The sequence below is a fragment of the Eimeria tenella genome, genomic scaffold, assembly GCF_000499545.2.
Source record: "Eimeria tenella Houghton genomic scaffold, Eth_scaff147, whole genome shotgun sequence".
Classification (NCBI taxonomy): domain Eukaryota; phylum Apicomplexa; class Conoidasida; order Eucoccidiorida; family Eimeriidae; genus Eimeria; species Eimeria tenella.
Genome location: NW_013541519.1, coordinates 15,544 through 29,887, shown reverse-complemented (window position 1 = coordinate 29,887; position 14,344 = coordinate 15,544). Strand labels below are relative to the sequence as shown.

The window sequence follows — 14,344 nt, the reverse complement described above, 5'->3', positions numbered from 1 at the left end:
GGCTAGCCAGCTAGCTAGCTGTTGGCTAGCTAGCTAGCTAGCTGTTGGCTAGCTGCTTACATGCCATAGGAGGCGACGGCGGTCCAGCCGTAGCGCCGCCAAAGGCCCTTCAGCTTCTCTTTGGCCTGAGGAGAAGCAGCGAAGCAAAACAGCCCTCAGCAGCAGCAGCAGCAGCAAGAGCAGCAGCGGCAGCAGCAGCAACGGCAGCAGCAGCAGCAGGAGCAGCAGCAGCAGCCAGAGACAAAAAGAAAAAGGCAAAAGGAAGCAAAGACAAACAAAAGAAGACAAGGAGACAAAGGAGGCAGCAGCTGCAGCAGCAGCGGCAGCAGCAGCAGCAGGACGGACACCAGCGGTCGCTGCTCCGAGGTGGGCCCTTTGCTGCTGCAGCAGCAGCACAGCAGCAGCAAGGTTTCTGTGCTGCCTTTCTAGCCAAATGAGGCGCCGGGCCTGCAGCGCCGTTTGCTGCTGCTGCAGCTGCCGCCCCAGCTGCTGCTGCTGCAGCCGCAGCCGCTGCCTGAGTCTGTCTACAGCTTGCTGCTGCTTCTGCTGCAGTCTCTTGCCCTTTTGCTGCAGCAGCTGCTTCCGGCTGCTGAACTGCTGCTTCAGCTGCTGCTGCAGCTGCTGCTGCTGCTGCTGCAGCTGCTGCCTCCCGGGGGCCCCCAGCAGCAGCCGCAGCTGCTGCAGCAGCTGCTGCAGCAGCAGCTTCAGGGCCCCCCAGTGTCTTCTAAGGGAATTCGAAGAAGACAAGTTTTGCTGCTGCCGCTGCAGCTCCCGCAGCCACAGCTGCTGCAGCTGCTGCTGCTGCCGCCGCATGCCCACAAAGTGGGGAGAACTTCTCAGGGCCATTGCAGACAGCAGCCGACGCATTGTGCTGCTGCTGCTGCTGCTTTTGCTGCTGCTGCTGCTTTTGCTGCTGCTGTGGCTGCTGTTGCTTGCAGCAGCTCGGCTTCTTTCGGAGCTTCTCCCGGTTGAGCTGCTGTTCGGACTGCTCCCGCTGCTGCTGCTGCTGCTGCTCCCGCTGCTGCTGCTGCTGCTGCTGCTATATCTCACTGCGTCAGCCCAAAGATGCTCCCTATATGAGTTGGCTCTGCTGCTGCACTGCAGCAGCGGCCAAAGAGGCTGCTGCAGCCCCCCGAAGAGCTGCCAGCGCCTACTGCAGTACCCTAGTAGCTGCTGCTGCTGAAGCTGCTGCTGCTGCTGCTGCAGCAGCAGCTTTGGCGGAAGCTGCTGCTGCACCCATTGTCTGTGCTGCGAGACGAGGCGACACCTGAAGCTAACGGCCGCAAAAGAGTCCCTCCGGTGTGCAGCTGCGTGCAAGTTACCTGTCAGCTGCTGCTGCTGCTGCTGCTGCTGCTGCAGCTGCTGCTGCTGCAGCTGGGCGTTCGCTGCAGCTGCTGCATGTGCGCTGCGGCGCTGCAGCGAAGCAGCAGCAAAGCTCTTGAGGGGGCTCAGCCGCTGCTGAGGCGGAAGAAGAAAGAGAGCCATTTGAGATCATTGGGGCTTTCCTTCTTTCTTTCTGCATTTCTTCACTTTCCAAAATACACACATCGCGCTGCTGCTGCTGCTGTTGCTGCTGCTGCTGCTGCTGCGCCCGCGGCGCGTTGGACCAGTTCAACTTTTGACGCCCGTGGGGCCTTTCTGTCTCGTTTCTGTTTGTTTTTGTCTTGATTTATTCCCCATTAAATTTGCTTCTAAAAAAGCTCTTTTTTTCCGGGAACCGGACTCTTTTTCCCCGAGAAAGCGCCGGTTCTGCACGCAGTTTGTGTGCACGGATTCTGTTCCCCACTGGCGCCGCCGCCGCCCTGCAGCGGCGCCTCTTCTCGACTTCCTCTCTTTCTTTTTCTCTCTTTTTTATTTCTTTTATTTAAAATGTCTCAATTTGCTTTAATGCCATTTCAAACGGAGCTCCGTTGCTCCGAGTTCCCGAGCGCCGCGCGCTCGCGCCGCCGCCTCGGCGGCTGTCTGCAAGTCTGCAGCAGTGTCTGCCGCGCTTGCGTGTCTTCCGCGTCTCCCCTCCGTCGCGGGCCTGCTGCTGCTGCTGCTGCTGCTGCTGCTGGCGCCGGAGGTTTGCTGCTGCGTGAGCGGGCGTGGGGGGGTTCGTTTTGCTGCTGCTGCTGCGCAGCTGAAGGGGAAGCGGGTGCTGATGCGCGTGGACTTCAACGTGCCGCTCAAAGACGGGAAAGTTGCTGACGCAACTCGAATTGCTGCAACAATTCCGACAATAAAGTTCGCGCTGCAGCACGGGGCGCGGGCGGTGCTGCTGCTGTCGCACTGCGGGCGGCCGGACGGGCGGGTGCAGCAGCAGTACAGCCTGAGGCCGGTGGTGCCGGTGCTGCAGCAGCTGCTGCAGCAGCAGCAGGTCAGCAGCAAGGTGTCTTTCGTCGAGGACTGCGTGGGGCCCCAGGCCGAAGCAGCAGCAGCAAATGCGCAAAATGGAGAAGTGCTGCTGCTCGAAAACCTCCGCTTTCACCTCGAAGAAGAAGGGAAGGGAGAAGACGCAAATGGAAATAAAGTCAAAGCAGACTCCAAACAAGTCGAGGCCTTCCGCAACAGCCTCACCAAGTCCGCTCCTCCTGCTGCTGCTGCTGCTGCTGCACGTCCTGCTGCTGCTGCTGCACATCCTGCTGCTGCTGCACATCCTGCTGCTGCTGCTGCACATGCTGCTGCTGCACATGCTGCTGCTGCTGCTGCTGCGGCTTTGCTGCTGCGAGGAGCCGTTTGGCAGCGACTTTGAATGTTAAAGAAGAAAAGAATTGAATTTGTTGCTGCAGACTCGGCGACATTTTCGTGAACGACGCGTTCGGCACTGCGCACCGCGCGCACGCGTCGATGGTGGGGGTGAACTTGCCGGTGAAAGCTGCGGGACTTTTGATGAAAAAAGAGTTGGATTACTTTTCAAAAGCTCTGGAAAACCCGCAAAAGCCATTTCTGGCCATTCTGGGCGGCGCCAAGGTCAAGGACAAGATCCAGCTCATCAAGAACCTCCTCAGCAAGTCCGCAGCAGCACCAGCAGCAGCAGCAGCAGCAAGTTGAACGTCGCGCTTTCTTCGCTTTCAAATTGCTCTTCGAACGCACATTCACACTTTTCTGGTTCTTTTTAGCGATGTTTGTCTTCTGCTGCTTCTAGGGATGCTTTCTTCGCGTTTTTGCTCCGGTTCCCTCGCAACTTGAATATTGATTTTCCGCTTTTCTTTCGTGAAAATGCACTTTATTTCTTTATATCTTGGGTTCAATACCTCCCTTTTACTTCCAATAATAATGGTGTTTGTTTTTCCGTTTGAAATTGTCTTTTTTCCTCCTGTCTTCGCCTTTTTTCGACGCAGCGTCAAATGTGCAGAAACATGTTTCATTTTCCATTTATATTCGAGTATATTTGTTACTAATCATTTGCCACTTATTATTCTTACTATTATTGTGTATTATTTATTGTTTGATTCTTGTGAATTTGAAGCGGCACCTTCATTTCAGCTTTCTGCATCCCCAATGCGGCGATCTTTGCCTTTCCGTGGAAAAGCTCGGAATATTGTCAAGCATTTTCAAAGTTTTGCATTTTCTGGTTTGCTGCTGCTGCGTTTAGAGTGGATCTGATGATAATCGGCGGCGGAATGGCGTTTACTTTCAAGAAAGTTCTGGAGAACATGAAGATCGGGAACTCCTTGTTCGACGAAGACGGGGCCAAGATCGTGGCCGAAATCATGCAGGAGGCGAAGGCCAAAAACGTCGAAGTCCTTTTGCCCGTCGACTTCGTCTGCGGCGACAAATTTGCTGCTGATGCCAACACGCAAATCTGCGAAGACAAAGCGGGAGTGCCTGACGGCTGGATGGGGCTCGATGTGGGGCCCAAGACCGTGGAACTCGCCAAGGCTGTGAGATAAATGCTGCTGCTGCTGCTGTTGGTGTCGCTGCTGCTGCTGCTGTTGGTTTCGCTGCTGCTGCTGTTGGGTTCGCTGCTGCTGTGGTGGTGTTCATGTTCAAGTTGAACCTGTGTGGAAAGCTGAACGGGGGGTCTATTTGCGGGCGCGTGGAGCTGCAAATGAGTTTTTTACTTGTTTATTTTAATTAAATAAGTCCTTTACAATATTTGTTTGGGGCACATGCAAGCGAGGAGCAGCTTGTTGCTTCGTTCAGATGATAAGCCGGGCGAAGACGATCGTGTGGAACGGCCCGCCGGGCGTTTTCGAAATGCCCGCGTTTGCAAAGGGCTCCACAGCCTTTGCCGAGGCTGTTGCTGCAGCAACAGCAGCAGGAGCAACTTCAATAGTGGGGGGAGGCGACACAGCCTCTTTGGTGGAGAAGTGCGGCATGGCTCCCAAGATGAGCCACGTTTCCACGGGAGGGGGGGCCTCTCTGGAGCTCCTGGAGGGCAAGGAGCTCCCCGGAGTGGCTGCTCTGTCTTCAAAGTAAACAAAAATGAAACTTCTTTCTATTTAGGGTCCAGTTTCCCGCGAACTGGCCCGCAGCCGCGGCGCAGCTGGCCCTGAGCACTGCAGCAGCAGCCGCCCTTTAAGTTTCCACAATGAAACACTTTGAACCGAAATACCTCGCAAAACAGACAAAGATCGCCGTCAAAACGCGCAATAAGTTCATTTAGTTGAGTTGAAATAACTTCAGTTAGTTGAGTGCCAATGAATTCAACTAGTTGAGGGGCAATAAGTCCGGTTAATTCAGTGAAAACGGTGAAGACCGAGGGCGCCGGTACGGAGGCGCTGCGCCATCCTGGCACACTATACTGCGCAGAATTTCAAATCTTTTACTTTATTGGTTCTCTTCTTATTTTATTGCGAAGAGCTTCTTCTATTTTCCGTTATTAGTTGTGTGGATGTAAGGCTATAAGGCGGGAAGTGCCGAGGTTCTACGCAGAAGTTGCACGGGCACTCCAGCGACGCCGAGCACAAGTGGCTACTGGGAAATCGAGCTAAACCATTTAAAGCTGTTTTAAACAGAGTTTATAAAGTTTAAGAAGCTCATGTGCTGTCTGCTGCTCACAAATGTGTGCAAACGAAATTTATGCTGCAGCACACGAAGACTGCGTTCCGCTGCGATCGCCTGGCTGTGGGGAGGGCTGCAGAGGCGGCGCAGAGGGGCAGTGTAGGGGCACTTTGAAAGCGATCTGATGCATTATTGCATTTAAAACTGCAATTACTTGAATTGTGAAGCGAAAGAAACGAAGATCAGCGGTGGATTTCGCAAAATCGCCGGCTGCGAGGGCTGCTGGTGGCTGCGCCGCAGCCCCACGTCGGCCGGGCGCCTGTGGGGGGGGGAAGCGGAGTTCAGGTTTTTTGTTGAGGATTTGGGAGGGTTTGAAGTGGCTTTTTTGTTTTAGCAGCGGAAATGGCGAACAAGAAGGCGGAAGAGCCGGAGCACATTTCCTCTTCGTCTTCGGACAGCGGCTCCGAAGATGAACAGAAAGGCGAGGGCGCCCAGCAAGAACAAAAGGAGGGCGAAGGCTCTCCTTCGCGTTCTCGCCAATCTCGCAACGAAAGAAAAGCCAGAAAAGCCATTTTGCGTTTGGGAATGAAGCCCATGCCCGACATTGTCAAGGTGGTAATCCGCAAGGCCAAGCAGGTGCGCCTCCGCCGAAACCTCCCCGATCTCCCCCTTAAATCCCTCTCTTTCTTCTTTTTTTCCCGATGTAGCTTTTTAATTCGTCCCAAAGACTCTGCAAAAGGTTTTTGTGGCGCTGTTTGCCAGTGGCAAACGCCCAGCCGGCCGCATCTGGCTGCAGGAGTTTCAGACTGCGTCGCGGGCGAATTCAAGTCACCAAGTGTCTGCAACTCACCGTTTGGGAGTTTCGGAGTTTATATTTGATTTGTGTTTGTTTTTTGTTTCTTTTTATTCCTTTTTTGTTTCTTTTTGTCCAAAATTTGCGCCTTTTCAGTCCTGGTTCGTCATCGCCGAGCCCGATGTCTACAAGAGCACTTCCTCCCCACAATTATTATTGTTTATTATTATTATTATTGTTATTGTTATTATTTATTATTAGTTAATTCATTTAAAAAGAATATCTTCAGAGTTCTTTTAATTTAATTAGAAAAGGGGGAATGCTGCGAAGCGACACAAAGATCAGCCGCAGCTATTTGCTGCTGCAGCAGCGCAGCCAATAGTTGGGATTATATTATTTAATAATAATTAAACTACTATTTTATAATAATTGCTCAGAATGTATTAATTTATCATTACATATTATATAAATGCAGTATATACACGTAGATGTATATATATATATATGTATATATTGGCAGCATTTGCTTAGGGAGCTGCAGCGAGGGGAGGAGCCTCCAGAGGCCTCCTTAAGGATATCTAAATAACTTTTTAATATTATTCGTAATTGAAATTGTATTTGTTTTGCATTTATGCAGTGTGGAATGTGCATTTCAAGAACTCCTTATTTGTAACATTTAATTTACTTTTAATTGGGAAAAAGTCTCCCGAGATCGACACAGGGACTTGTGGAAAAGAGAAGAAAAGAAAATTTAAGGAAGTGCTCACGTGCCTGGATAAGAAGATCCGGGGAACTTAAGCCCAAATATTTCATTCAATTACTCTAATATTTATGTTTTAGAATAAAATAAGTTTTTTATTTTTAATTTTCGACAAAAAATTCAAAACATTGAATTAAATCTCAAGTGGCTGCTGCTGCAAGAGAAGCTCGGGGCTGGCTGGGCTGGGGGACCCGGGGCTGCCAGTTAAGATCAGATTTGAAGGGTAAAAGCAGTTCAAAATAGTTTCTAATTTTTAAAATAAAATAAAATGCATGCAAAGAGTGTAAAGTCTTTGAGTTGAACGACTTGCGTCGAGGTGGACGTACACCCGAAAGTTGCACAACGGAGCAAACAGAAGACCCTGAAACGGAAGTTTGCATTTCTGTTTTTAGCCGTCGAAATTAAGAACCAAGTCTTTAAACTTTGAATTATTTATTTATTTCCACTTTTATTCTTTTTATTTTCTTCTTTCCCCTCTTTTCCGGAAGAAGCAGCAGACAGCAGCGGAGCTGCCGACCGAGAAGGCGGGATCTGAACAAGCCAAGAAAGCAGCAGCAAAAGACGAAAGAAGGGAAACTTTTTTTCCAATTTTGGAAATAATTCAACAAAAGAAAACAGTTTTTCAATTTTGAAATCAATTCAACGAAAATAAAGCTCTTTTCAATCTCGAAATCACAATTCAACGTTCAACAGCATGCCGAAGGGCGCCATTCACGTAAGACTTCTTCTCCAGCACTTTCCCATTTTGAATTTTTTCTCTTCTCCAACTTTTCCCTTTTTTGTCTTTTGCTGCTCCCAGTAATCTCCAAATGCAAAGGTGCTGCTGCTCATATATTTATATATGTGTGTATCTATGTATAAATCTATCTATCTATCTATCTATCTATCTCTCTCTCTCTATATATATATATTATACATAACATATATATATATTTATTATTGTTATTATTTTATATTATATATGTGTGTGTCTATGTGTATGTGCAACTCATTGAAAAGAATGGCACTTGTTGCATTTGCTTTCTTTTTGCATTTCCTGCTGCTGTTAGCGACAGAGACCACATTCCCTTTCTGCTGCTGCTTGAACACTCATCTATCTTCCACTAAAATGCACTGCAGCAGCAGCAGCAGCAGCAGCAGCAGTGGGAGGGGGAGGGCGGGGGGAGGGGGAGGGGGAGTGGCAGCTGTAGCAGCAAGCAGCAGGAGAAGAGAGCAGCAGCAAGCAAGCAGCAGCTGCAGCAAGCAGCAGCAGCAGCAGCAGCGACAGTAGGAGTAGGAGTAGGGGTAGCAGCAGTAGCAGCAGTAGCAAGCAAGAAGCAGCAGCGTGCTGCAGCGAGGTGCTGCTGCGTTGCAGCAGCAGCAGGCTGTTTTGCTGCGGAGCTCTGGTAGTTTGCTGCTGCAGTGCCAGTGCTGAATAAGAAAAGCTGTTCAGTTTGTTTATAATTAATTTAATTTAATTTAATTTAATTTAATTTAATTTAATTTAATTTACTATATTTAATTTTTAATAGGAATTATCTAAGTTTTTAGGGCGCTTTCTTTCAGCGAAATGGCCAAGTATATGGAGGACTTGAATGTCATTTAAAAGTACTTAAAAGTATTTAAAAGAAGTTATTAAAAAGTCATTAAAAGGTTATTTAAAATAACTTTTTGATAATTCACATTTTTCTGCTGCAGAAATAAGTACATCGGCTTGACTCGAGAGCTGCTCGCCAAGTACCCGGATGTTCGTTTTCAAGACTGTTTCGTGGCTGGAAATGAGCCAACAAAAGGTCAATTTGATTTATTTAAAAGAGAAATAAGCCAATAATTAGGAATTACATTCATACTGTAATTATAAACCACTTTTTCTTTATTTTATTCTTCCTGGAGCCTTTATTCGCAATTCAGAATTTGCACGGCCGGCGAAATCCGGAGGTGTACGTACACCTGAAATGCAGTGGAAAGTCACCCGGGAAGTTCAGCCGATAAATTCAGTGGGAGAAGTTTCATTTTATTAATTTTAATTTAATTTTTAAACAAGTAAATGTTTTTGTTTTTAATGCAGGATCGGACACTTTTCGGGCGGATCACCCCGCCATGCAGTTTGTTGCGCAGCAGCTGCGGTTCATGAACGAAGGAATGAGCAAAAGAGAAGCATTTAAGAAAGTAATTTGCAAATTTCCGCAATTACTGTTTTTAATTTTTAATTTCCGATCATTTAGAATTACTAATCAGAAAAAAAGAATCAATTTGCACGGGAATATCCCAGTGCTGCAGCTTTTCTGGAAAAAACTGAGGGTTTAGGGTTTAGGGTTTAGGGTTTGAGGTTTAGGGTTTAGGGTTTAGGGTTTAGGGTTTGAGGTTTAGGGTTTAAGAGTTGCTGCAGGCCGAGGAGGTCTTCAGGCAGCGCCGCGCCTCTTTAGAAAGAACCCAAAAGATGTATATGGCAGCAGCAGTAGCAGCAGCAGCAGCAAAAGATCCTGCTGCTGCTCCTGCTGCTGCTGCTGCTGCCATGCCCACTTCTGCGGAGCCCTTAACTGCAGCAGAAGGAATGGGCCCTGTGCAGCCGATGTTCACTTCTGGGAAGTCTTACTGGCAGGTATAAATTGACTTGTTTATTATTTATTTATTTATTTATTTATTTATTTATTTATTTATTTATTTATTATTTATTTGTAAAGCAACTAATTGTTTGGTTGATTAATTAATTAATTAATTAGTTTGCGGATCAACTGGTTAATTAATTAATTGCAATAAATGCAAAAATAAAAAAGGTAAATATTTAATTTTGAATTTTTGAATTTTCAAATAAGTCTTTTTATTTCTTTTGCTGCAGTTCGCAGTGGCCCAGTCTCAGTGCCGCCATTTGCTTCATATCCGCAAAGTTCTGAAGTGGGCAAAAAGAAAAGCGAAACCCTAATAAACCCTAAACCCTAAACCCTAAATTAGGGTTTTAGATGCCGGTCGGCAAATTCACTGATTTAGAAAGAAACATTTACTTATTCATTTTATATTATTTTCATTTTTTTGCTGCAGGCAATTGAGGGAAAAGGCTGAGAAAAATAAAACAGATTCTAAACAAGCCAACGCATCGCTAAACCCTAAACTCTAAACCCTAAACCCTAAACCCTTCCGCTTCTCCTCAGCCCCCACGCCGCAAATGCGCCAGACTCAGGCGCGGCTAAGGACGCTCAGGGTTTAGGGTTTAGGGTTTAGGGTTTAGGGTTTAGGGTTTGGCGGGGCGCAGCGGGCAAGCTGCTGGTGACCATTTCATCAGCTGCTAGTTTTCTTTTTGGAATTAATTTATTTAATCATTTATAATTTAAAAAAATATTTAAAGTAATAATAATAATAATAATAATAGTAACAATAATAATAATAATGTTAATTTAATATTGCAATTATTATTTATTATTATTACTATTACTATTATTATTATTAGCGGGGTTGGGTTTTTTTCTTTTGATTTTTGGACTTGTGAGCTAAAGTCCATTTGGCGGCTCATGGCGAGGGTTTTCTTTCTTCTAGGGTTTAGGGTTTAGGGTTTAGGGTTTGGGGCGGTGCTGCATCTACTTGGCGTTTCATTGATCAGTAGACTCTAGACCTAAACCCTAAACCCTAAACTCGGGTCTGGGCTCTGTCTAAAACTGTCTTTGTCTTCTTTTAGTTTTGTTTACCCTTCAAATAGCATTTTTGTTTGAATTGTAATACTCAATTTGCCCCAAACAACAAATAGTGAAAAGACAAAGAGAGCCAGGGGGGCCCTGGGCCCCCCTTGGGGGCCCCCAAGGGGGGCCCCTTAGGGGCCCCTGGCGCCCGTAAGCACCAAATTGAAACTCCCAGCGACTCAGGTGACGCCAAAAGGGTACTAAGGGGCCCTTAGGGGCCCCGGGGGCCCCGAAGGGCCCTCAAAGCTCTAGGGGGCCCCCAAAAGCCTTCAAAGTTTTTGAGGGTCCTTCGCAGACTCCCCAAAGACCATTCAGGGGGGCCCCCCAGGGGCCCCCAGGGGCCCTCACAGGCCCATCAGGACCCCTTGGGGGCCCCCGGGGGGCCCCTTGGGGGCCCCTTAGAGACCCCTAGAAACCCGTTGGGGGGCCCCTGGGGGGCCCCTAGGGGCCCCTGAGGGACCCCTGAGGCCTTAGTCTCAGGGGGCCCCTAGAGTATCGGGGGTCCCCCAGGGTTTGAGGGGCCCTTTAGGGTATCGTGGGGCCCCGACAGTGTTGCGGGGGCCCTAGGGCCCCCGCAACAGGGAAAGGCGTCTGGGGGCCCAGAGGGCCCTCAGGGGCCCCTAGGGGCCCCTGACGATCTGTAGGAAATGCTGGTGGCCCTAAAGAAAGCCATTTAAGAGAGTTCTGGAGTTAGGGGTGTTGAAAGAAGTATATTTGTCCTTTAGTCTTTAAAATAAATATTTGAAGTGATATAATTCTTTTCTTTTTTCTAATTTCGCTCAGTTTTGGAGAAACTGGGCCTTTAGTTGCAATCAATTTATTTTGAATTAAATGGATTTGGACCTTTGCAGCTTTTTGAAATGGAGGATAAACTGAATTAAAAGAATTAGAGAGTTTTAAAATAAATGTTCTTAATTTTAATAGATGACTTTTTGAATTTAATTGTTCTTGAACAGCTTCTTTGCCTTTCCCGCATCTTAATTTTTTCTACTCTCTTTGTTTATTAGTAACAATTAATTTTTCTTTTTATTTATTAAGAATGAGATCTTCTGGGAAAAAGAAGCAGCAGAAGTGTCAAAAGAGCTGCAGAGAAAAAGACTTTTTGAAACTAAGATTCCTTTTTGTTGAAATTGAAAAGAAAAGAAATGACAAACAAATAAAGTTATTTATTTCCTTTATTTCTTTTATTTCTTTTATTTCTTTTATTTCCTTTTATTGCTTTCATTTCTTTTATTTCTGCAAATGCAGAAAAAGAAGTTTTGAATTTAGCTGCATGTTCTGCATGCTTTCGTTTCCTGCGCGCAGCAAGTCAACTAAGTCATTTGTCTTTTTTCTTTTATTTTTATTTAATTGTATTTATTTACGTATTTATTTATTTATTTATTTTCTTTTTATTCTTCTTCTTCCTCTTCTTCCTCCTCTTCTTCCATCGCCTCCTTGAAATTTGAAATCAGTCTTTCCACTTCCTCTTTGGGGCCCGTGGCCTCGTCGTCCATATGTGCGGCAAATTCTAAAAAGGGGAATTCACAAAGAAATGAATTAAATTCAAATAATAAATTTAAAATATAATTAATAAATGAAATGTAATTAATAAATAAATGCAATTTAAAAGAAACAACCCAAGATCCGGAGAAGAACGAACAAATGGGTAGCTCACAGCTCACTCGCCCTTGTCTTCTTTTACTCATCTTTTACTCTTAAATCAATTTATTTGTTTCTTAACTTTTATATATTTAATTATTAAACCCTTTTACTTATATATATTTGTTTCTTTTTAATCAATTTGGCTGCTTATCATTCTTAATTTATTTATTTCTTCTTTTCTTGCCTGCCAGCACTGCCTCCACATCTGCGGTGTCTATGCTCTTCATTCGCATCAAATCCATCAGCCTTAAACGGACCTGAAGAATTAAAAGTGAATTTAAAATAAATAAAAAATAATAAAAGAAATGAAATAATGCAAGAACAAGCTAGCAGCAGCAAATCGCGCACTGTAGACCAAAGGAAGAAGCAGAAACTTCGCAACAAAAGATCAAAAAATAAATCAAGTAAGCAAAAATAGAAGAGCAAATACTCAAATAAATAAAAATAAAAATAAAATAACTCGACTTGACAACAAATGCAGCTGTTTCCCAAAGGTCGCACTTAGAAGAACAAAAAAGCTGCAAAACAAGAATGGCCATGCAGAATTCAACATGAAACCAATCGTAAAATTTGAATAAAAAGCATTTAAAATCACCGATATGTCTATTTATCCTTTTATATATAGATAATTGCTTTTACATAGCAAACTTTAGCACGAAACTAGAAGAAAAATGCAAAAAAAGAATATTTTTCACCAACAGATATGCAGAGAGGCCTCCATGGGCTGAAAGCCGAGTGAACTCGACGAGAAACCGAAATTAGACAAACAAATGAGCACAAAATGAATTAATAAATGAATTAAATAATTAATTGCAATTAATTAATTCGGAATTTGAATTAAGAAGCCCACCAGGGCGTTGCCAGCGTTTATCAAACGAACAATTATGCTGTCAACTTGTTGCAAAACGGACAAGCCCGCTTCGCAGGCGTCCAGGTAAAGCCTTTCTTCCGAGTTGACTCCCATCTGCAATTAAAAATAAATTAAAAGTAAAATAATAAAACAAATTTAAATAAATTTGAACAAATTTAAGTAAATTTAAATAAATTTAAATCCAAATAAATTCAAAAACCAATTCATGAGTGAGCGGGAAAGAGTCAGACGGAAGGAAACAGTCGGAAACAGACAAATGAGCAAATAAAATAGATGCATGAATTGAAAATAACCAATTAATTATTAAATACGTTTTATTAAATCAAATAATCAATTATTTAAAATGATATTCATTTAGATTCAACCAGGAACAAACGCCTGCCCAAAAGAAACAAAAGATGAATTGAACTTCCTAGAGAACAAGTTTCTTTTATTAATTGAGTTTCATCTCAAAAAATGACAAATTATGGATTAATTTACTGTTTATGAATTATTTATTATTAAATACTTCATTTATTCATTTATTTATTCGTTTATTCGCCAGTTTTAATGCAACAGTGCACGCAAGCTGCACTTCCTGCAGAAAAACGAATACCTCTTGGTTGATTTCTTTGAGATCTTCCGCCACGTTTTGTTTCTTTTTAATTTTTTGCACTTTTGATTTATAGATTTCCCTCAGCTCGAGAAGTCTTTCTACTTTTTCGAATTGGTTTTCTTGAAATTTGTTCAAGACCCTCGCTGCAGGCAAACTGTTTCCACTTTGCTGCTGCATCACTGCATGCGTCCTCTCCGTCTAATTTCGCGTTTTCTTCTTCAAAATATTATTTTTAATTTCATTTTATTATTAATTTTCAATTTATTTCGCATTTTCTTTTCTTCTGCTACTCAGAAGCTGCAAAGAGCCCGAACTGGACCAACACGGAAAACATGAACCAATCACCGAATAAATAAAACATTAAATTAATTAAATACAAAGACAAATGAAAACATTCAATCAAAAGAATTAACTCAAAAAACACGTAAAACTGCAGCAGCAAACGCACGAGAATTAACAGCACCAGCAGCAGCAGCAGCAGGAACAGCAGTAGCAGCAGATTTGGTTTGAGTACTCATGCAGTCAAAAGATTCAGCATTTATTTTTAATTGATTTATTGAATTAAATTGGATTTTGAAAAAGAAACAAAAAGCAGAAGCAGCAAAACTTGCCTATGGGGGTCCCAGTGCAGTTCTTGAGAAGCGAATTTATCAAAGACACAATATGTTCTGCAGCAAATGGACAAATTGGAAAACAAAAAGAATTTAAAAATGATTAATTAATAATTATATTTCATAATTGTCTCTAATAAACAACCTTTAGCTCCATTTGCATCAAAAACAAAGAGTGAAAACGAATCCCACTTATGCACTTCATGTCAGCTTCTCATTCCCTTGCATTCTCTCATTTTCACTATTTATAGTGCTCTTGCTACCCAGCTAGCTAGTTAGCCAGCTAGCTAGCCAGCTAGCTACCCATTTAGCTAGCCAAGTAGCCACCCAGTTAGCTAGTCGCTGAGCTGCTTAGCTCGCCACCTAGCTCGCTACCCAGTCAGCTAGCCAGCTAGCTAGCTAGCTAGCCAGCTAGCTAGCTAGCTAGCTAGCTAGTGTTTGTTCACCGTTTGGTTATTTGGCTAAATGTAAAACCCCAAGTGTGTCCACAC

General features: G+C 44.3%; 4 protein-coding genes across 4 annotated transcripts in view; 2 read left to right on the top strand and 2 right to left on the bottom strand.

Annotated features, from left to right (window-relative positions):
• Positions 1–1,485, bottom strand: part of ETH_00015145 (uncharacterized protein) — a gene marked incomplete at both ends in the record, with an annotated part of 3,374 nt that extends 1,889 nt beyond the window's left edge. The window contains 2 exons of the mRNA XM_013373444.1: positions 61–125; positions 346–1,485. Of these exons, the coding sequence (XP_013228898.1) occupies positions 61–125; positions 346–1,485 (1,205 nt within the window). The remainder of the gene's footprint in view (positions 1–60; positions 126–345) is intronic.
• A 658-nt stretch (positions 1,486–2,143) lies between these two features.
• ETH_00015140 (phosphoglycerate kinase) lies at positions 2,144–4,404 on the top strand (the record flags this gene model as incomplete). The annotated part of the gene is made up of 4 exons (XM_013373443.1): positions 2,144–2,562; positions 2,772–2,993; positions 3,578–3,866; positions 4,129–4,404. 4 exons carry the CDS (start codon positions 2,144–2,146, stop codon positions 4,402–4,404), a joined length of 1,206 nt encoding a protein of 401 aa, XP_013228897.1.
• Positions 4,405–5,331: 927 nt separating this feature from the next.
• ETH_00015135 (uncharacterized protein) lies at positions 5,332–9,069 on the top strand (the record flags this gene model as incomplete). The annotated part of the gene is made up of 5 exons (XM_013373442.1): positions 5,332–5,565; positions 7,602–7,624; positions 8,160–8,254; positions 8,530–8,630; positions 8,851–9,069. The coding sequence occupies 5 exons, from the start codon at positions 5,332–5,334 to the stop codon at positions 9,067–9,069; spliced, it is 672 nt and encodes a 223-aa protein (XP_013228896.1).
• A 2,454-nt stretch (positions 9,070–11,523) lies between these two features.
• On the bottom strand, positions 11,524–13,419 carry ETH_00015130 (Chromosome II, complete genome, related; the record flags this gene model as incomplete). The annotated part of the gene is made up of 4 exons (XM_013373441.1): positions 11,524–11,642; positions 11,961–12,033; positions 12,627–12,740; positions 13,243–13,419. 4 exons carry the CDS (start codon positions 13,417–13,419, stop codon positions 11,524–11,526), a joined length of 483 nt encoding a protein of 160 aa, XP_013228895.1.
• Between the last annotated feature and the right edge of the window lie 925 nt (positions 13,420–14,344).